Genomic DNA, 23,587 nt, shown 5'->3' with positions numbered 1-23,587 from the left:
TTCAGGAAGGAACCAATGAGGTGAGAGCTTCCCCAGGAAGCGATAGGTGGAAGGAGGGTGCCCGTCAAGTCTGTTGCTATGGTTTCTACCTGGTGAACTCCGCGCCAGCTCATAGAAACAACAGTTACTTCAAGACATAGGAAGGCAGGCTGATGGGGAGATAGGGAGCTGAGTTCCTGTATTGTGTTGACTTCCAGAGTCCATAATATCAAACGCTGCCCCAGAGCTGATCGCACACTGTGTCAATGAAGAGTTCCTTTTTCTATCTGGTGCAACAGGAAGCTACAAAATTTTTCCCTGGCGTCTGATTTTGACAAATTGTTTCATATAAACCACTTGAATTGTTGTCATGCACAGAAAGAGGAAGTGTCAGTATTCTGTGTGTGAAAATAGAGTTTAACTGCTGTCAGGAAGGGCTATGCCCTCGGCCGCATATTTTTCCATCAAACAGCTGTTTTCTTGCCTTCTCATTGATTTGGATGAGTGATTTATGATGGTGCTTCAAAACCCAGCCCAGATAAATGACACAGCAATCAGTGATAATGCTAATATTTACCAGTGGAGGACAGTAGCCCTCAGGGGGTCCCAAGTTATTTTAAGTGCAGACAAAAGAAAATATATTTCTGTTGAAAAAATCTTTTTTTCTGCAGATTTTTCTGGGTTTTTTTTATTTTGTAAAATAACTTTGTTCACTTTGTATATGTTCACCTCTTCATGTCTCTAAAATTCATTAAATCCCCAATAAGCAATAATTTTATATTACCAATAGGAAAAAAAATGACCACAAATCATTATCACCCAATTGCATCTCCCCTGTTTGAGCTCAATGTTTTGATTTTTGATTTCTACATTGCTGCACTCTTTTGGTTCACTCTCACCACTCCCATTAACCTTGGCTCCAAGGACAGGCAGCTGTTTTCAGTTGAATAGCTCTAATAAACTGGCTGCACGCGACCTCCTCGGCACCAAACTACAGACAGATAAAGTTAGCAACTAGCTGCTGAACATAGTGGAGCATTCAGCAGCTAAAGAGCCATGTCTTTCCTTTAGGAGCTGGTGGAGCTAAAAGGAGAGTGTCTGGTGGACAGAAACATGGCTCCAAGTGAGAAGGTGATGATTTCTCAATGTTGTAGTTTATTTTACTGACACCTAGCGGTAAAAAAGACACTTAATGCAGGTTTAAAACTGATAAACCTGACAAGGACCACTCTTCAGTCATCAGTCAGGACTCATGTCCACGAAGCCATCACCTCTGAGAAGAGGTTTTCGAAAAGATAACGCTTTATTGTAAAGAGTCTCAGAGATGTTGGGAACCACTACACGAAGAGACATTTTTAATTTAAATGTTGGATTCTGTAGTTTCAGATGTTTTCCGAACCGAAAGGTAGACTAATGTAGACTCCCTGATGAGGGCTGACGTGTTATAAACTCTTGGTTTGAGAGTTTGCATCAGACCTGTCTCATCACACCTGGCTGTTTTAATGGCTTTAACAGTGAAGCAAATGGCAAAGAGGGTTGTTAAAGCGTTTTACAGGGGTTTGGTGGAACCCGAGGACCATGATGTGCTTCCAGGATATTCCTAACAGACTGAAGAATAAATCAGTCACCCCGTAACTAACACATAATCCGTGCTACAGTGTACTGTGTGGCTGCTTTAATCCTGAATCTCAACGTTCATTATCATTTAATTCACCAGTTGTGGAATGAGATCTCACTTCAGAAACAGAGATTCAGACGACTTCCTGCCGCCGCCACACCACAGACTGACTTCAGCAGATGCCGCACAATAACACAGAAAACACATGTTTGTCTTAGTTTGATGTGTTTTGTAAATGATTTTTGATCCTCTTAAAAGCATTTTCTTCTGATTATATTTGTGTAACAGATTTAATAGTAGGGTGGCTGTAGATGGGGATCACGTATAATAACAGCCCGGCAGTGGTTGACATTAAAACAGAGCCAGCATCATCTGGCTGCAAAGAAGCTGCTGCTGCTGCTGCTGCTGCATGTTGCTGAGCACCAGAAATACAAACCAGCAGCGGCACATCTTGTGATCGTGGCCTTCTCCTCTTCTTTCGAAACTCAAACCACAGACACATGTTACCTTAATCACAGATAGCACACATGTCTTCACTGCCCTACTCTGCATCCTACAATGCACAGGAAGTAACAAAGCTGCTGAGTTTTGCATTACGTCTTTTGAAGCCACAGCAGATTGAAGTAATCTTTCAGAATCTCAGTTATGTGTGTGTGTGTGCTTGTGTGTGTGTTTGTACCATGTATTCCTCAAGTTGTGGGAACATAAATCTGTTTACAAAGTCACATTGTGGGGACTCACCTTCCTTATAGGGACAAAATGCAAATAATGTAAAGCATTAAATTTAGGATGAATACTTGGGTAAAGGTTGGGTTTCGGTTAAGGTTAAGGTCAGGGTTATTGTCAGGCAAGTAGTGGTTATGCTATGGTTTGGGTAAGTTTCCTGGAAATGAATGAAAGTCGATGTAATGTCCCCAAAAGTGATGGAAATCAGACTCCGTGTGTGTGTGTGTGTGTGTGTGTGTGTGTGTGTGTGTGTGTGTGTGTGTGTGTGTGTACCTTGTCATGGGTATTTGTGGCGTCATAAGGAAACCACTTGATGTTTGAGGAAGGTTTGAGCAGCGCTTCTGGTAAAAATACCGAGTATAAAAGCAGAAGAAAGGTGGCGAAGCGCAGACTGATCGAAAGCCACAGTCACATTGTGTTTGCTACAACATGTACAGTATATCACATGTTTACTTCTCTTTGTGTAACCCAGCAACGTAAAGGCCTTTGAGGGTTTGGAATGAAAACTTCAATAATCTATTTTATGCTTACTAAGTACTTAGTAAGTAGTACAAAAGTACAAAACTCCTTTTTTAAAATTTTATTGACAAAACAACAGCAGAACAATGATGATAATAATAATAATGACGTGAAAACAGACCCATTATTTGCTATTCACAGTAATTAAAGTAGAAAAGCGAAAATCAGCGAAAAAGTGATGCTGAGTCAATTCTGTACATTTTCAACCAGCCTGTTCTCTTCCTTATCGTTTGGAAGCGACCTGCGGTGGCTGTAATAATTATGTGTGGAGCAAAAGGAGGAGGCCGGTTGGCGTAGTATAAAGAGCAGGAAAGTCCACATGTGGAGGAAGGTGGGTTGGATGGATGGGTCAAACAAACACAGGACCCTCGACCTGAAGTTCATGTCCCATGTGAGATGGAAAGTAGACGTAGTTTAATTTTCGCAATGTACAAAGTCAAGAGAGAAGAAAAAAGGTGTGAGGTGGGGAGGAAAGAGGATGTGGTAACTGAGTGACAAGGCGCCAGAGAAAGTTAATGTCTTCACTCATCACTGTTTAATGTCATTTCAACTATCCTCCTGAACTGGTGGAAAATAAAACCATACGGTCCCAGAGTTGGTGAAAACCAGTGAAAAGCTCTTTTCCGAAGCTTGTGTGTTTGTCTGTCTCTGTGCTCGACTGAGCCTCAGGATGTAAACAGCAACTGCAACTGTGTGATTATGAACCATTCGCTCTCCTCTGTGTCCACACGGAAAATCCTGTGTGTGTGTGTGCGCGCCAGTGGCTCTGATGACATTTAGTCACTGTCAGTTTTATAAAGTTTAATTCCACATTTCTAACATTATACAGAAACTTTCCACCACACAACTCTGATACAACAAGAGGTTTTTTAAATATGGATGACATCTGCTTTTATCATTGACCACAGCTTGAGGAGAGAATAAAGAATCTTTATTTCAAAGAGGCAGCAAATTTGTGGGCAGCTGGAGGATTGCAAGAAATATATTTTACTGAGACACTGTTTGTCGTTGACAACATCTGATGAATATTTCATTTATTGGAGACCCCCTGGGGATCCATTCAAACTCTCCCATGACCCATGGCTGAGTGGAGACGCAAACTATTAAAAACAATGATTTAAAATACTTCTCTCTGTGACGGTAAAGCATGCATCATGAATCTTTAATCTGTCAGGCTCGTCTGAAGAATCAACAGGCTAATCTAGAGCACAGCTGCTAGATTACATCAAATTCAATCACTTATTATGAAAGCAACGTAGGCACTTTTGAGTTTTTAGTCTAATCTGCAGGACTTCCTCTGCTTCTCTGTGGTTCACTTTCTTTCTGTGTGGTTTCTGCCTGTTTTATGTGCAGTCAGATCAGAAAAACTGTGGAATTATAAGGTTATTACAATGCAAACCTATCCAGCTATTCTCTCTCTGCATTCGTTTTTAGTATCTATGGGTCAGAAATACTTCTGCCCCTCCGCTGTTTGTATCTGACCCCTTGTAGAATAAATTCGACCGTATGCGTAAAATCGGTGGACTGACCCTTAAAAAGAAGCACTTTTAGTGCAAACTTCTTCTTTTTCAGTATTTGTGAGAAGCAGAGCCCAGCGAGTCAAACTGTTTCCTCACCCGGGGCTGCCTGGCCGATGTGACACACATCTCGTGATCTAGCACCTTTAGCCACAATGCGAGTGATAAAGATGCATTCGGAGGCACACACCAAGCACAAATGTGGCAACAGATCTTACAGCTATGTAGTTCTTAAACCTTAATTAGAAACAAGGACTCAAAGGGCTCAAACACAACAAGGGCAGGTGCTTTTAAAGTTTAGGCCAGGACTCAAACTTTGTTGGAGGAAGTGGGGAAAAAGCTCTCGGTTACCTCATGCTTCTCATAGACAAATCTGCACAACATGTGTATGCCGTTGCAGGTTGGTTGCCTTCAGATGGTCACATTCAGATTAGCACACCAATGAGGCACCTTGTGTGCTTGCATACGTGCACGTACAGAAAGGCACTCAGCAAAGCATATCAGTTCAGCTATTTAATTACAGAAATCAATCAAGTATGTCGGACACACACATGCAGTTCACAACAAGAAAGTAAACTGAGGCTTAACCACATGTTTAGTTCTCTCATAACTGTGCACCGTTCACTGCTACTTGTTACTCTTGTATAAATAACATTCTCCTTCTGACAGATTACATTTTTCCAATTCAGTTTCCCCTTTTGGATGACTGATGGTCGCAGTGGGCAGACATCCATTGAAGACATGTGGGATTAGTGTTCTCCGGCTGCCAACATGAGCGCATACGCACACACTGACTGGATGTTTCCATACGGAAACGCTCAAGTGTGTAATTGTACGGTTATAAAGCTGCAGTTGCTTTTCACAAACAAGCACACACACTGATGCTTTATTAGCAAGATGCGTCTGCTTTTATTTAGCCTTTTGTTTACTGGAGATGCTAAGGAGATATGAACTTGCATTCTCTCATCCTCATCCTGCCGACATGTGCAGATGGTTTGTCTGTCTCTGTGTGTCTGCTCATTTGTCTCCATGTGTCTGCTCATTTGTCTCCATGCGTCTGGGTCTCGGCCTGTGTGAATCCGATTAAAAAACAATGTCAAAGAGTCAAGATGATGCTCAAGAAAACCAAGACGGGGAGAGAGAGACAATGAGAGACTGAAGGGAGGAAAAGAGGTCATGCCGGCTTGCTTTTCTCTCACAGTGAACGAGCCGAGAGAGGCTGAGAATATGCAGCCAGCACATGCAAAGTGCTGACGCTGTGTGCAACAGCTACAGCGTGTTGTGCAACAATTGCGAATGTTTTTCTCACTAGGAGCAGGGCAGAGCCGTTGACCACTTGCTTGCGACATGCATGGACAACCTGTAATCATCTACACACGCTGTAGATGTGGGTTATGAGTTTGACACGAGGCGACGATAATGTGGAAGTGGTTGTTTTTGCAAGCTACATAGTAACCATGACGACCGACATCATCTCACACATCTGTAAACAGCATGAATCACATTCTGTTGAGTTCTTCCTCGACACTCACCCCTCTCCTCTCACTTTCAGTCACCTAACATGCCCACAGTCTTTCCCCCCATCTGGGTTTCTGTCCTCTCCTTCGCAGCTGCTGTGTTTTGCATCTTTGTGTTTGTCATCTTGCATAAGTAGCACTGCAGAAGTAGAGCAAAACTGAGTGAGCTGTTTGCTAAGCCCCTCTGCCGAACAGCAACAGTTCTGTCATAGCTGAGAAACCATAGGGCAGGCCTGTCAAGCTGTGAAACAAGATGGAAGAAAATAGGCTTGAAGTAACAAAAAAAAAAAGGCTTCAGGGTATGCTGACATGCTTACAGCATAAAACATCAGATGTTACGCTGCCTTTGTACACAGCTGAACTGATTAAAGTAGGAGCTTGTCTGCTCTGACTGAAAAATGCTGCTGAAATGCTTTATGTGTATGCCGTTAAGTCTGAATTATCTGTATCCTAAAAGCCATTTCTTTTACAATGTAAAAAGTCCAAACATGGGCTACAGTTTGAAAATGCAAAGTATGTCAGCTCAGCAGCCAAAACTAACTCGCTGTACATCGAGTTGCAGAAACAGCCCTGTTTCTTCATTTAGTGCTATGTCCTCTATGTGAGCCATCAGCTGGCCGGGATGCTGGCTTTTTGCCTCATTCATGCAGGCTTAGCATCAGCGTTTTAGCATGACAGCATGTCATGTGGTCATCAAGGAATTTCCCTCACAAGATTTGATGCTTTAAAACCATCAAAAATCAGCTGCTACGGCGTTTCAAAGTGAGCTGAGTGACGCGTTGCTGACTGAGAGGCCTGTTTTTTGTTTGTTAAAAAATGACAAGAAGTTCAACAGTTACTGAGGGGGATGAGGCATGGCGGCTGAAGTTCAAGCTGCTGCAATTAAGTAGTAAAAGATTCTTTTCTAGTATTATCAGGTTTCCTTGAATGATTTGTACTTGTTGAATCATCGTAAAGCCTTGTCTTGATGTAGGTACGCAGTGAAGATATTTCCATATGTGTGGGTCGTTTTAGCCCAGAGCTTAAACGTCATTAGATGATAGAGTTCCTTTTAATGGTATTATAATAGCCAGTTTTCTCTTTCCCACATCATTTGGGTCTTGTAGAGGATTTCACTTTAATAGAGGTAATCCGGCATTCGTCTCCAGTCTGTGTTCTTGTTGTCCATGGGGGGCTGAGAAAACGCAGACAGTTTGTCACTGGAATTGGGTGAAGGGCTGAGCATTTGAGGGGAGAGGAAGAAAAGTAGGAGGAGATGGAAAGTAGGAATGGGGGAGAAGGGGGGCGGATATAATATTACTTACTGGCAAAACTCAAGTAGACCAGCAGCTGTTTAGACTGAGCGTTAGTCATCGCCCTCTCGCCGGTCTGCGCCCCCCCCCCCCTCTTTCTGTCTCTCATGAGGGTGTTGTGAATAGCTCCTGAAATAGAGCCCACTGGAGTGTGAAGGGAAATGTGAAAGACGGCAAAGACAGAGAGGGGGTCTGTGCAGGCAATGCGATATGGTGCCTGTGTGAGAAACGTGTTCACATGCAAAAGCATACAGTGAAAAGAAAAGAGCAAGAAAGAGTGACGTGATGGAGTCGAGGCTGCACGCAGAAGTGAAAGGGAGGGAAAGAAAGAGAGAGAGGGAGGGAGAGAGAGGGGGAAGAGAGAGGGGGTGGGGATTCGGGAGAGAGCGAGGCGTGCTCAGACTCAGAGTCTGAATCTGAGAGAGGAAGAAAGCTGGTGGAGGTTCACTATCATTTTTCCTGCCACACACAATTAACCTCTACAGGAAGGACTGGTCGCTTTTTGTGTTTCCACGCTCGTGCCTTGTGGATTTTATGGATCTTGAACTACAGAGAAGTCTGAAAAATACAAAAACCCTCCTTGAACTTTGTGACAGGATCTAAGCTTTTATTCCAGGACGTCAGCCGGATTCACACATAGCTCTGATAAAGTCATCAGCTGTGTGGAAAACACTGGTTTGCCTTTGACATGGGGTCTGGCAAGGGACTACTTACTGTAGGTAAGTCAATCAACAAGAGCACAATGTGTGTGTGTGTGTGTTTGACTGGGTGTGTGTGTGTGAAGGCTGACAGAAAACTAAAGGAGAAACAAAAAGTAGTTTAGACGTTTTCAGGTGACATAATTCTACTTTTAGTTTGAGTCAGACGCCGCTTTTTATCAAAATGTGGCAGCTACAGAAAAACATTTAAAGCGAATTCCTTCATCATTTTGTTAGCCTCTATTTCTTTCTCACTTTTAAATGAGCCTCAACCTCTAATATGACAGCTGTTGCCATGGTCACAGCGTGTGAATTTGACAGCAGAACAGGTGAATCATTCACTTCTTGCTCACATGGGCCACACCAGTGTTAACCCTGCCAGACAATGAGCCTCTGTCGCTGACCTGATGCTGCAGGGCAGAACTGTTCAGTCACAGCCCTTTCAGGCTCTCACGGTAAAATAAACCATAACCAATGCCTCACCGCAGGAAGCCTTGATAAGCCGCGTCTGAGTAAACCACAAACTGGTAAAAGTACATTACAGTGTGTAACTGATAAATATATCTGAATAGATAAAGCGTTTTTTATTGCATCTTTGTACAGATGTGATGATACCAGGATGACTGTGTTATTATTAACACACATATGGATAATAGGACATACAGCACATATAATATCCAAAACATAATAGGTTATACTGAACTACCATAGAACAGGTAATGCTACTTATCCTGTATAATCTGTATAATGTATAATGTTGCCTCAAATCTGTTATGAAAATATTAATGTAAAATAAAATACACGGTAAATGTATGCCACCATAAAAGTTATATTCTGTCTAATATTTAATAACCATGTCGCACTTTGGTTACCGAGTTGCAGCCAAACTTGGTTCCTTATCACACTGTTGGTTTATGTTTGCAGCAGAGGTAAAAGTACTCAACATTCACTGTACATATGTTGATAGTGACTTGCAGTGACACTGCGGCTTCCCTCAGGTTTACAGAGCGCTGTTGCTTCTTCCAGCTTGTAGTTTGGTTTTCTGGCCCACAGTCTTCTGGTCTTAGCTCTAACCACTCTCATCAACCTTGTTTCCAGCAGCAGTGGGCAGCTGTTTCTAGCAACAACGCTCTGATAAACCCACAGTGTGCTTACCAAACGGCACGAAGACAAAATTAATGACTAGCTTGTCAATGTAGTGGAACGTTTGGCAGCTAAAGAGTGAAATATCTCCCTCAGAAGCTGGCTGAGCCAAAAGAAGAGTGAACAGAGAGAGTTGCTTTCTTGATAATCAATAACATTGATTGTAATCTTGTTTACTGCTTGCTGAGCAACATGGTATTAAAGATGAAATCCTTTTCTCAGTACGGTCCTTTCAAAAGTCAGCAGAAGCAAATATTCCCTTACTTTTTTAAATTAAACCTTAAACTTGTGACTCAATTGCATTTAGTCAGTTTACCTCTATATCAGAGTAAAATACGGCCTTTGTGTTATAAGAAATTGCAGTTGCTTTCAGATGTATGCCATTTTGACTCCACTAATAAACAGAGAAATAGAAACAAACCCCAGTGTATGCAAAAAGGTAACAAGTCAGTGAGGCAGATGCGTTGGCTGCATTTATAACTTCCATTTTCTGTCAGGCCAAAATGAAAAGCAACAGGATGAGAGACAGATGGACAAAAAAAAAACGCAACATATGGTTTATAAAGAAATGTGGTACAGAAGAGACACACAGAGAGGATAGTTTCTGAGACAGACAACTGTTCTCATTCACTGCCGTGCTTACCGGATGAATGAAGCTGCGAGCTGAGCACAGAGTCACTCTTTGTATATTTTCAGGCTTTGTTTCAGTCCACAGTTATTTAGTCATAAAGTTAGACCCAGTCACACTGTTTCACACACTCGCTGTCACTGACCAACTCTGCCTGGGTTTTGTAGCGTGGTTACTGTGGGAGCTCCAGACTCATCAGAGAACAACAGAGGGGTCTTTGTTACCAAAGGAGGAAGGGGGACGTGGAATCATTTTTTTTTTTTACTTACACCGTGTGAAGGGGGCTCTGATTTCTGCCTCGCCCGTGACTCATAAGTCAAAAAATGTGACTGACACATGTCTGTCGTGGCGTGTTGGTACTGTGCTTGACAAGATGCTGCACTTTTTGTAAAATATATGCTTGTTCTCAGAGGAACAGGGGAAGGCAAAGTAAGAGAGAGAGTGGCACCGTGAGTCATGCAGGCATGTTACCCAGATGGACACACCACTAACACACAAGGTCACCTGAACACTGTCAAGTTGAACAGTTAAACACAACAGAAACACAAGTAGATGGAGATACTCCACTGAGGAACGGCAGATGCAGTCAGCTTTAAAATGGAGCGGTTACAATGGACTCCAATAATACAGCCATGCTCGAGGCTCTGTGTGCTGTTTATAGGCATGCTGGTGTGTTTAGCTACATGCTAGTCAACACGCTACAATGGTCACAATGACAATACTAACATGTGGAAGTTCAGGAGGTGTAATACTTACCATGCTCACCATCTTAGCTCAGCACTGAAGCACGTTGACATGTGCTAACTAGCACTAAGAAAAGGGTGGTTTAAAAACTCAATTAATTTTCCTGAAGATTCCTGAATTGTAAATAACTAGCGCATAGTCTGTTAGCGCAATGCTAGCTCATAATGGGAATTACCATTGATGCGCTAATGGAAAGCAGGGTTGCCACCGTGATAATATTGTGTCTTAACAATCAATTTTACCTGACATGCTTAACAGAAAATGACGTGTGCTCATACTGACAGGCAAATATTTGGTCTGATAACTAATTCGTAATAGCTGCTGACTTCACATTGCTTCATAGCAACCTCAAAGGGTCAAAACTCAAACTCAAAATGGCCAATGGGTTTGAAAATACAGGCACCACTAGGCACTTTTTGCATTTATATGCAGTCCAAGGTTTTGAAAGGACAATTTTATCCACCACCTTCCTTTTGTATGCAGTATAGCAATGATGCTGACTGACATGTGATTTGCATTGTTTTTAGAGGTATGACTCACGATATACAGTTTCTAGAAGTGTATGATTCAGCTTTTTCTCATGATCTGGTGTTAAAAAAAAGCACACAAAAATTGCAATAAATCGTAATACGGAATTGCAATACTTGTAGAAGAGCAATGCATATTGTATTGGTTCAAATATTGTGATAGGAGATAAGATATGGTCCCAGCCTACTAAAACACTGGGAATGTTATTAGTTTAAGTTATGACTTAACTGAAATTTAGACTTGATGACCGTACTAAGGGATCACCAGATTCAGCCTGAGAGGAACAAGAATGTGAAATGCATCCAATAGTGTTAAGGCACTCCACTTAAAAAGTCAGGTGATCACCAAAGTTATTAGGCTTCATCCTCTGGGGACCAGGCATGGCTGTACTACATTTCATCTTAATCATCTAATGAGGTAATTCAGTGTGGACTGACTCAAGTACCCACAGACTGAATACTGCCATCCCTGGAGTCATGCTGCTAGCTGATCCATATGCCCATTGTGCTCCAAACACTTAGCTCAAGAAATACTTAGCTAGATAATTTGTAACACAGCTGCTTCCTCTTTGAAGGTCCTTTAGAAAGGAGGAACACTTGAGCAACCTTTGACATGCAAATTAAAAGCATCATTAATTGAAACTGTGCAATAGCTCAGCAGAAAAACTGTAAATAATTCTGGACTGTATGTCTTGGAAATTTGTGTGAGACAGTATGTTGCAGTTTAATCAGTGGCACAGCTCAGGGACAAAATGAAGATGGGGCCTCCCTTTAAGGGCCTGACTGGCTGAGTAAAGCTCTGGTTGCTCTGCTTTGTTTCTTCCTTGTTACTGTAAGATTTTGCTTTTACTGTGAATTGAAACTAATGGCCTCTCTCTCTTTCCCCACAGGCTTGTTGTGTATGCTGGGGAGATGTTTCTCTGAATGTAGCCCGGGCTTCAACTCAGAGGGCAATAAGTGTAATGGTAATAATCTGCCATTGCTTCTAATTTTAACCATCCCTCTCCCCTGTTTTGCGTCTGTCCACCAATACTTTATTGTGGCTTTGACTTAAGATAAGAACTCTCATAAAGAAGAGGAAGAAAAAGAGCTAATAAGAAAGACTGCTTAACATCAAAATGACAAGTTTGCTATTCACTCTGACAAGAGTGCACAGTAAGACACTGTCGCAGTAAAGTCATGTATTTATTCTGTACTGATCTGTGAGATTATGACTGTATTCTCTTTGCTTTATGTGTTTGTGTACAAATCTGGAGATGTGAATGAGTGCGAAGAATTCCCAGAGCCGTGTGGGAAGTACACACGATGCTTCAACACCGAGGGGAGCTATCACTGTCAGTGCCAGCCTGGGTTCACGAACATTAAAGGAAAGGTAAACTTCACAGGGATAGATGGACAGTGCCAAGGTGAGTGTGTGCGTATGTGGGAGTGTGTGCGACGAGTGTCTTGTTCAACCGTTCTGACCCGTCTTCCCTTTTTCTTCTTTCAGATGACAACGAGTGCACCGACTATGCCAACATCTGCGGTCACGGCGGGAATTGTACAAACCTGATTGGGCGCTACAAATGCACCTGTGATTTTGGGTACACCGCCGACAACAGCAGCAATGGACACTGCATAGGTGAGAAGTGTCTACTTTTTTTGTCTACACAGTTTTCATGTTGAAGTTGATGCGTGCTGCTTTGGGAGTTGACTGAGATCACAATATACTCAACGGAATCATAAAGATGAAAGATGACCCACCCCAACAGGTGACAGTAAGTCAGTAAGACAGTGGTCTGCACACAGCCACACAGTCCTGAAAACTATGGTTGTGTGTTGTTGCTTGTTAGATCATCTCCACTTAATTGGGAATTGGTGGCGGCTGCTTTTGATAACCTCTGACAAGCACACCCGCTGCATACCTGATGTGTGGAGCAGTGAAAGGAAGCAGGGTGTAAACCTTCCTCTTAATTCTCGTTTTTCATATTTCACACAATTGCTTTCGTCACTTTTTGTGCATATAGCCATGAAGGAATAACACCATTCAAGGGCACACCGTCCGAAAGTGTGAGCCGCTCACCTCAACAACAGAAACACACAGAAGACAGAGAGTTCTTGGAGAGCGGGCAGACAGCAGGATGCAGCCAGACAGAAAGTTTGGTTTTCCTGCCCTTGCCACAACGTAACAAGCAGCAAGTAGAGCGCCATTCTGACCCACGTATAAACATTTGGATATCATGTTGTGCATATTGAGTCTGGCAGGGTTTAGAAATGTTGGCTACATTAACAGTTACTGAATTAATCAGCGAGATTGTTTTAACTACAGGATCATAGATACACATTGATTTGATTTGGTTTATTTTAATGTGAAATGTGAAAACACCCACAATGTTACTCTGCTGCCTCTGGCACAAATCGTTTTAATCATTTTAAACAGATTGTAACTGTTTTTTTACACAGCTCTATAGTTTTTATCATTTAGATGGCCGCGCAGCTGCACGTAGAGAAAAAAAAGATCATCCCTGTAAAAGTAGAGGTGAGCGGCGCGACAGCCGCGGAAGTGCACGTGGCTTCCATGGTCAGCGGCGCAGCTTCAGTTGATTATAATGGACGGGTTGTGCTGCGGGCATGCTGCAGTAGACCCATAAATTTCAGCTGTTTGAAGCATCCTGAGGCTTTGATGATATATGATGAACACATCGTGTAACAGTAGCACAAGCAGAGAAGAGTCTTAAAGTCGTAAAGTGAAATGAATCAGTGATCTCTGTTATACTGCAATATCTGCTAAAAGGTTTGCAGACATTAACCAACATTAGCCATTAGCCACCTACAGCTACTGGTTGTGCCAGAGCAACAGGTGAGGTTGTAGTATCAAAACTCCTGTATTTTATTGCGAATAATGTCAAACATTTCATTTATACGAGGAGGAGAATGTGATTCTTTTTTCCAGCGTTCCTTTAAGCTGAACCAGAGATTGTCGTCATAGTGTCGTCTTTTGAGAAAACCCTGAGCTGTGCTGTGAAGAAGAGAAACAAGTCCAAACACCCCTCATCACCTTACAGGGATATGTGCACATTTCTCACATTCAGATAAAAGAATCAGCTCAACCTAAGGACCATTTCCAAAATTCAAAACTGTTGTGAGCTGATCTTGAAAAAGGTCATACATGCTTTTGTTTGATCACGATTCAACTATTATAACTCCCTGTACTCTGACTTAAACCACAAAGCCATCTCCTGCCTCCCACTACCTCAAATTGCAGCTTTTAAGTAACTTTGGCAAGACAGCAACTCACTGGTTTGCCGAAAAATTCAGAACTGTCTCCACTGAGATCCTTTTAGCAACAAGGAAAGACTCACACGACCGTGCAGCTGGTCACACTGCAGATGTGTTTGTTCCATTTGCAGAACCTGCTACATTCAGATTTGTGTCAGACTGGCCTCACTGAAATAAATGCCCTTGAGGAAGATCAGTGATTACTTATGTCTGTTCCCTCCTCGTACACAGACATAAACGAATGCAACGAAGCTGAAAAGAAAAGAGAAGACCTCTGTGGAGGGAAAGGGACCTGTAAAAACGTTAACGGGAGTTACTGGTGCAAGTGTCCCAACGGATACACTAATTATGGCAACGACAGGACTCCATGCTCAGGTCAGTGTAGCATACACAGTTCCTCTGCAACACTATTACTATGGATGTTCAGTATTATATATATAAGCATATTAAATATGCATTTCATGTCTTTCATGTCCTCATATTACGCCTCTACTTGTTCACACCCTCCTTGAATCACTTTCCTGACTCAGACGTCCTTGGAGAAGCTGCAGTTGGATATTTACACATTTACTTGCACACACACACACACACACGCACGCAAGTTGTTGCTTGGAAATGACAATATGCGATCTATTGCTTTTGCAAATTACTCTATTGAGTCTTATGCTTTGTGGTGTAGATTTCTGTATCTTTTGTAGTTTCCTCTTTCTCCTTTTGTTCCTCACTTCACCCTTCTTTCTGTGTTGACTCATCTGATATCAGACCGCCCTCACACACCCCTCTGCTTGCGATGCGCAGTAAAGTATCAAACTCAACTGGTGTGATGATAATCTCATATTTCGCTCTGTTCCATCTAGAACTGGACTGTGACAGCTTCAATGTCGACAGCGGGCCTCCACCGGTAAACAGCATGTTTAGATTAAATTATTAGCATAATTCTGCATACTGCAACAAAAAAATGCAATTTATTAAGCTCTGATAGAGGATTGATTTTTGCACTTGTCCCTGGTCCACTGTGCTGTCAAAGAACATTTTATATACTTAAAGCCACATGCAGCCCTGTAGGGTTTATTATATGTGATCTTCAGTATAGGACAAAGTGAATCGTCTTATTATTCTCTGTGTCTGTCTCTCAGTCGCTTGGAGGCCTGGCAGACATTGTGGTCATGATGAGAAACAGCTGTTTGGCTCTGTCGAACCCAAGTGTCACTGGTGAAGTGAAAGCTGATGGAGAGGCGCTGCTGGAGGTCAGAGCAACAGATAGAAAACACAAACGCACCCATTCTTACACATAGATTGTTAAGATGCTGCTGACATTCCCAAGTTCCCTTAAGCAACTGACTTCTTGTTGCAAAATGTCACTGCCCACTGTGCTCAGTTTGTGAAAAAAAATGAATAATTAAGGAGCCTACATGTTGTATTTGGTCAGCCCTGATATACATTATTCTCATTTCTTTCTCTTGTGTCCTGCAACTTGGACAGAAACTTTTCACAGCAGCTGTGGCCATCCTGTCCCCTGGTCACCTGGACAGCGGTGAAGATGTGAGCGGACTCCTTGGTACGGTGGAGAACGCTATCATGCTCATTGGTCCACAGCTTAAAGACAGCCACACCAAGATGGAGACCACAGAGACAGGTAACAGTGTCCATATAAGCTTGACTGAGGTTTGCAGACGTGGTCAAGCTCACAGGCCTGAAGGATGATGAATAAAAGTGGGAAAGCTAATTTGAACTGTGTTATTTGAAATGATCTGTTCAAATAGATGCAGAAATTGCTGTGCAGAGGGGAAAGACCCGACCAACCGGGCCTATTTATCTGACCAATGACTATGCTTCACTCAACACTGACTGGACAACAGCAGCTGGGATGGGATCCTACCCCGGTAAACCTCTCTCCTCTTCCCTTCTCTTACAACAAATAAGTCACAGTGTTCATGTATATCAAGCACTCTGATGTTTTTTTCTCATCTTTACAGGTTTTGCTCTGGCTGCGTTGTTGAGCTACAAGAACCTTGAGATCTCTGTTAACCGGTCCTTTGAGGAGCTCACAGGACATGAAAAAGATGGCATGGATCCCACCTTTAAGGTCTTCTCTAGAGTTGTGTCTGTTGTGGTCTCCAACCCATCCACTCAGAACCTGAGCCGCCCTGTCAACATCACCCTCAGACATCTGCAGGTTGTCCCACTTGCCCCGCAGTCTTTTCAGTGTGGTTCCACATTCAGTATAATCAAAACTGTTCAGGAATTTGAAGATATAAATGAACGGCCTGCTCTTGACATAATAGCTTTGTTTTGTGCACAGGACACAGAGGAGTCGCCTGTGGTGAGCTATATCTGCGCATACTGGAGTGAGAGAGGGACCTGGTCCACAGATGGTTGCTATCAACAGCACTCCAACGCCACACACACTGTGTGTACATGTAAACATCTGAGCAGCTTTGCTGTGCTCATGGCACGCTACCCGATGGAGGTAAGAAGCAGACACACATACACACGATCAACACCTAAATAAAATGCCAAAGCATTTAGTGTTAGAATATTATTGATAATGTTATTGATACCACGAAGAAAATAGCTTGACAGCTTGTCAGTGCCCGACTTCGCCTCCTGGCTAATCCAAAAATAGGGAAAGAGCTGGAGTGTGGGTGGAGCTGAGGTGGGCCAAATGAAGCCCTACTGGTTGGTGAAACCTACTGGCTTGCTGTTACTCAATGTGACCATGACCATAATTATATACTAAATTTAAGCATTCATATAATTTAAATAATATATATATATATATACATTTCTCCTTGTACAGTTTGTCAATTATCAGTTGTCGTTGAAAGAAATAAGAAAGAACCAAACCATTTCTCAGTGGAAACAAGTGGAATCATTTTGACAGAGTGGCGGATTGTGTGGAACCCTGAATGTTCGATATTAAAGAAGACAGAATGATATAAATGATCATATAAAAAAGCTGTGTTTGATACTTCATGAAATCCAAATTTGACTATATATCATTTTAATTTCATTCGAGACGTTTTATTTTAAAATGCCCTTTTTCAAAAGTCTGTTTGTATTTCATAGAGGTTTTTCATAATAACACAATGGCCGTACAACAGCTACTACCAAGCCTTTTTCAACTACAGAAATCAAAATGTTAGTTTCTATGTCTGTATCTTTGTTCTTTGACATTTATATAACATTAATATATATTTCCCACAATTTCCCACTATTTGTGTGATTATTTATTTCATGATTGTTTAATATTGAACACTTTTGTGGTCCATACTCATACTGCACTAATCAATTTGCTGTAAATAATGACTTTATAGCTCCAATTAAACACCTCAAGACTTGTCGTGTCCTCTCTACTAGCACACCTTTGGGCTCCTGGTGGTGACCAAGATAGGGCTGACCATCTCCCTGCTGTGCCTTATGCTGTGCATACTGACGTTCACGTTCTGCCGCTCCATACAAGGGACCCGCACCACCATCCACCTTCACCTGTGTATCTGCCTCTTCGTGGCTGATCTCGTCTTCCTGGCTGGCATCTCACAAACTAAACCTGTGGTATGTTCGTGCAAGCAAATAGTGACTGTAGACAGACAGTACAGTAATCTGACTACTGATGTTGTCTTGGCTCAAACTGTCCACTCATCTTGCTACAAAGCAGAGTCCATTTAAAAAGCGAAGAGTGGCTCTTCACGGCCCACCTTACGGCCATGTTACAGTGAACACCCTTGTGTTTATCTTTAGCCCAAAAAGGAACATGCTTTAGAAGACTTGAGAAATGACCAAATAGGAAATGAACAGGGAGAGCAACTCCTAAATGAACCATTACTGTAACATCTGTGACGTAATCAGCAGTGGAAAGTAACTGTATTTCAGTACAGTTCTGGGAAACATGAATTTTACTTGACTCTTTCTGTTTTATGCAACTTCATATGGACACCACAACATTTCAGAGGCACAAATTGTATTCTGTACTCAGCCACATTCATTTGATGGCTATAGTTACTACAGTAACCATTTTGCATATAAATATATGGCCAGTTTATTTTAATGGAATAAACCATCCAGCAGTGTATGAAGTAGTCAGATTTAGCTCCACCTGCTACATATCAAATTGTTGGTCATATATATATATTTTTATATAAGGTTTGAAAGGTCTAAATGAATACTTGTACTTTTGATACAAAAGCAGATTTTATTGTCTTGAGAGTATTTTACTGATTATTCTTTTGTACTAATATTTTGGATGAAGGACTTTTACTTGTAATAATGTAATATGTAATGTTGATCTAACTACTTCTTCCACCGTTGGTCTTAATTTAATTAATCTGACTGCAATCCACGAATCAAGTTAAGATCATCAAAAATTGCAGTTTATGTTTGCATTTGTGTGATCTTAATCAGATAACGGCACTAAAAGTAGTGACTCAGACATTTCGTTCCTCTGTCTCTTCCTCTCTGATCTTTTCTCTCTTCACTTGGTGATTTTACATGACAGGGTGGCTGCAGGTTTATCGCTGCGATGCTCCATCTCTTCTTCTTGGGAGTGTTCACCTGGATGCTGCTGGAAGGCGTGCAGCTGTACCGTATGGTGGTCCTGGTCTTCAATGCCACCATTCGGCCCCTCTACTTATTCATCATTGGTTATGGGACACCCCTTGTTATTGTCATTATATCTGGCATCATTAGACCGAAGGGATACGGCACTGACCAGCAGTAAGTGTTACAGAACGTGCCTGTTTGCATACTTGATGTGTAATACCAGTTACATCAGTGGATTACACAGACCTGCTGTTATCTATATCGGTGACGCATGCATGTGTGTTCCTTCCTCCTAACTAGCTGCTGGCTGTCCCTGGAAGATGGCCTCATCTGGAGTTTCTTTGGTCCCGTGTGCCTCATCATCATCCTCAACGTTTTCTTCTTCATCGTCACCGTCTGGAAGCTCGCCCAGAAGTTCACCAGCCTCAACCCAGACCTCTCCAAGCTACACAAAATCAAGTCAGTCTGTGTGTTCCTTTGTTTGTTGTCTGCTTGTGGCTTTTCGCATATCGGCTCTCGCTGTTGTAACATGTGAAGTAATGTGACCTTAACCCTCCATTGCACAAGTAAACACTGAGTTACTACGCAAGTTGGTCAAATGGGGCAGCTTTGGGAACTGAAAAATGGATGGAAGGAATGTGAGAGTTTTGTGAGAGAAAAATGCCGAGCATCTTTTCATCATACCGACTCCTCTCTAACAGGGTGCTACTGAGAGACTGTCCCCATTTTTTACTCCACTGCATCTGTAGACAACACTGTATAAACACATGCAGCTGCAGAACACATCATTAATTAACAAAAAAATGCATCCATGGATAAGCTGGTTCATCAATCAGCGACTTTCTGTTTAATTCAGGGAATTGGGAATGTGAACTTATTGTGCCAAAATCAAGGGAGCAGCTTTTCAATTTAACTCAAAAAGCATTAGATTGTAATCAAAAGGTTTCTGTGGTTTCTGTCAAAGGGGAAAAAAATTTGCCCCATCCACATTTCAGACGGATTTCTCCTTGTCTGATTGATGAATGGTTGGTAAAGTCGGGGACTCATGAAAGAAGCGCTTTCTGTATCTGAGGGACTGAAGTCAAAACCGGGTCACTTGTGTTTTAGATGGTTTAACTGGTATGTGCTATTCATTTCCTCTGTATCTTGGGGGTAGTTATTCATAGGAACAAGAAGGATACATCACAGTGCAACAAAGGGCCCATGCAGAGTACATTGCCGGAAACTGTTTTTAAACTGGTGCCTCTCTGCAAGGATTGTTTCCTTTATTTAACAGTTGCCGCTGGCTTTTCTTCTTCCACCAGCCTTTAATAGACAGTAAAGTGATGAGACAATGTCTCTGTTCTGTAGCTGCTTTGCGTAGGACCCATCCCCTTTTTCTCTTCCTTTTCACTCTTCAGGGGTTTTCCAGATACTGCAATGGTAACTGAGTCATCTGTGTGTTAATCTTTCCTTTCATTCTGTATCTGTTGCCCTTTTCTCTGACCCCCCTCCCCCTATTTTTTTACTCTGCAGAGCTTTCACAGTGACAGCTATTGCCCAGATGTGTATACTGGGTCTCATGTGGGTGTTTGGGGCCTTTCTGTTTGAAGAGGGCGTTGTGGTAGCGTATATCTTCACTATCCTCAACAGCCTGCAGGGAGCGCTGGTCTTCATCATGCACTGCCTACTGTCTAAACAGGTAGGATACAGTATAGCTGTGTGTGTATAAGTGACTGGGTGTGTGTGAGTAACTGGGTCCCTATGCACGAGGCTAAATGAGAGATTAACACAACAGAAATCATTCTAAAAGTTCAACAACAAAGACTACAAACTGCACCGAGTTTTTTCCTAATGCTCTGCTGCCTCCTGCAGGTGAGAGAGGAGTATGCCCATTTCCTCTCCTGTATCTGCCCACCACAGAAGAAGAGATACTCAGACTTCAGCAGCACCAATCCGTCCAGTAGTCAGTCACAAGTAAGCTTAAAATGACCTCATTCACTATCACTCACAAACACATCAGTATTTCCTGCTTATATGGCTCCACAAAAAGTACTGCCCACATTTATCTGTTTATCTGTTACAGATTCAGATTTTACAACAAAACATATGGTCATCTTGTCAAATATGATGCATGCATCAATCATTCAGTAATAAAATATACATGATAATATAGCACTGCAACACTAATTTTGCATTATACATACATACACTTACATATACATTAAGTTTAATTTTGAACGACTTTTACTCGTTATGGAGTTTTTTACTGATATAAAGTCTTCCACCACCACAAACACATTACCTCCAGGAAGCTGTCTTACATTATTTCTGAACTTGTGTAATTTCTCCTTGTTTAGGGGTCTCGGAGCGGGCAGCTCACCGGAGAATCCCACATATGAAGCACTCTCTCTTTTATTCCAAAGACAGACTTTCACACCAATCTGGGCTAAATTAGCCCTGATTTTAATGGTTTGGATCACTTCAAATAAAAATTAATAGGGGGTTGGAAGCTGTACCAAAATCAAAATCTTAAATGAAACATCCTAAGAAAGAAAAATCTTAGTCATGTACAACCTCAAGCAGGAGTTGCAAATAGGCATCACTTGGCCATAAAGGGTTTCATGCCAAATAGGTTGGGAGCTGCTGCATTGAACATACATCTAACGAGCCCCAGCAGTTAAATCTCAGGCCTCTCAGACCCAAATGAAGTTAATGGGACCAAATCTTTGACAAAAACCGTAAACATCAATCCATGAACATGAGTAGCACCATCAGCCAGTCAATTGCATTATGGGTCAGAAAGTCCAACATTTACCTCAAGATTCTGCTTATTTTCCTCACTGATTCATGAAAGAGTGCTCTGTTGGTGGATCAAGTTGTGCTGATAATGACTGACTTTTCATTTTAGTGTGAATTCTGCAGGCAAGAAGTAGCCAACTTCAAAAGAGAGTTTATTCAGGAACTCTGAAGATGTTTCCGTAGCTTCATGCAAAACATATCGCAATCATAGTATAAGCTGTATTCCCTTTGGAGTGATGAAAAGTGATGCTGATATAGAGTATTTATTTTTAAGTGCAGACTATAAAGCCTGCATCATGTAGGCTACAAGAAAATATGAGTGATGCTCTTAATGTTTAAAGCAGAGTTTGCGTTGTATTTTCTAGAAATGTTTTATGTAAAGATAAGGGTGGGTGTGCTTTTTGCTCATGGGATCCATTATGTTTCACTGATGTGCCTGCAAATCCCACGAGGGCTCCTCTAAGAACTTTATGTCTGTTGTTTTGTTTGTTTTTCATGTCAAACAAAATAAGTGATGTTTTTAATCACTTGTGGCTCTTCTTAAAGAAAATCTCTTGAATAGCAATTGAGCTGTGCCTTCTGTCACTGGTGTATTATATTCTTCTTGAAACAAGAAACCAAGAAAACAAATCCGGCGCATAATGGTTGTTTTGGGAAATTTACAAAAACAGGCCCACCCTTCTAATAAGCCTGCAGCTTCCTGCAATCAAACTGTGTTTATAGAATAAAATTCCATTTTGTTACCATGTTTTCTTATTATAGCTGTTAGCCTGTGCTTTCACACATTGTTAGTGACTGTAAGGTATCACATCCCTGAGTAATGAGAACCAGCTGTTTTGATGAGGTTTAACAGGAGCTGTACAGACCTGAGTTAGTTTATTTTATTGCACTTTTCCTTTGTAAGAGATGATAATCCAGCACATCTTAATGGGAGGATCTAGAAGACTTGAGAACCAGCCTCAGAACCTGAACAGTTTACGTGTTGTAATAAAGCAGTTATATATTTTTTCCTGTTTTGTAGGAATTGATCACATCATGTCGAAGACGTTGATCCTCAGAGAAAAGACTTTGTATGATTGTTTTTTTCTTCTGCTCTTTGTTTATATTTAAATTGCCTGATTAAGCAAAGGCTGTCTTGGTTTTAACACCTAAACTGTTCTGCGGTTCATGTGGCTGCACTTTTTTTGTGATGCCTTTTAGTCATGCATTGCAAAATGTATTTTTATGTGAAAAAGCTACATGCAGTATGCAGAAGTTTGTGAATGTAAGAATCTTGTTGCTCGAACGTACTATAGGTGCTCTAGTTTGAAGCTATATGAACTTATTTTTTTACTTTGTTTTGTTGTATGTTGTTCGGTACTTTTTTCTTTAAAGAATATGCACCACAAATTTTATTAAAGCTTATACTTCATCTGAAAAACAAAGCGTGTGCTTCATTCGCCTCAGTCCCCTGCAGATAGATACATACACAGATAGACAAATAGAGAGATGGAAATGAAAAATCTGCTCCTACTATTCCATCAAGGATATATTTTAGGAAGTGATGGAAGACCAAGAGCTGTTTCACCCCACAGCTATTATGAAAATTACAATCCATTCAGTTCTTCTGTGGTGGAAATAAAAAAATATTGCTATCCTTAAGATAATAATATAATCCTTAATTGATCCCCTAGAGAGGAAATTCATGTAATACAGCAGCACAAAGACAGAAAAAAGTGCAGATGAAGGGAGAAACTTAGACAATAAACAATTATAGGTGTTTAAAAAGAAGAATAGAACAAAGAAGCGACTATACAAGAACAATTAAAGGCAAATTACAAATGAGACTATGTAACTTCTGCATAACAGCAACCACAAATAAAATGTACTGTCTGATGAGAGTAGGACAGGTCATAAAGTTAGTGACTGTTTGAATTTAGTTTAATGCTGTGTTATACTTCTGTCTTTCAAAGGTGAACTTATTTCATCCAGTTTAAAATGTCACCAACAAAACATGTATCTTATAAAACCAGACGAACCAAACACTTAAATCTGAGTTAAATCTGGGGAGGCAGCAGCTCTGAAAAAATCAGCTCGACAGACTTGCGTTTGAACTCTTTTA

At 41.4% G+C, this 23,587-nt stretch overlaps 1 protein-coding gene across 1 annotated transcript; it reads left to right on the top strand.

Annotated features, from left to right (window-relative positions):
• Positions 1–7,599: 7,599 nt before the first annotated feature.
• LOC121604523 (adhesion G protein-coupled receptor E5) lies at positions 7,600–22,905 on the top strand. Its single transcript, XM_041934063.1, has 17 exons — positions 7,600–7,887; positions 11,799–11,873; positions 12,165–12,314; positions 12,398–12,529; positions 14,398–14,541; positions 15,024–15,067; positions 15,303–15,413; positions 15,649–15,802; positions 15,930–16,049; positions 16,143–16,342; positions 16,469–16,636; positions 17,527–17,721; positions 18,662–18,879; positions 19,006–19,164; positions 20,221–20,386; positions 20,560–20,661; positions 21,045–22,905. Exons 1-17 carry the CDS (start codon positions 7,857–7,859, stop codon positions 21,084–21,086), a joined length of 2,211 nt encoding a protein of 736 aa, XP_041789997.1. The 5' UTR covers positions 7,600–7,856; the 3' UTR covers positions 21,087–22,905.
• The last annotated feature ends 682 nt before the right edge of the window (positions 22,906–23,587 follow it).

Source organism: Chelmon rostratus, chromosome 3 (genome assembly GCF_017976325.1).
Source record: "Chelmon rostratus isolate fCheRos1 chromosome 3, fCheRos1.pri, whole genome shotgun sequence".
Lineage (NCBI taxonomy): Eukaryota > Metazoa > Chordata > Actinopteri > Chaetodontiformes > Chaetodontidae > Chelmon > Chelmon rostratus.
Note: the sequence above shows the minus strand (reverse complement) of the source record. Positions and strands in the feature narration are given on the sequence as shown.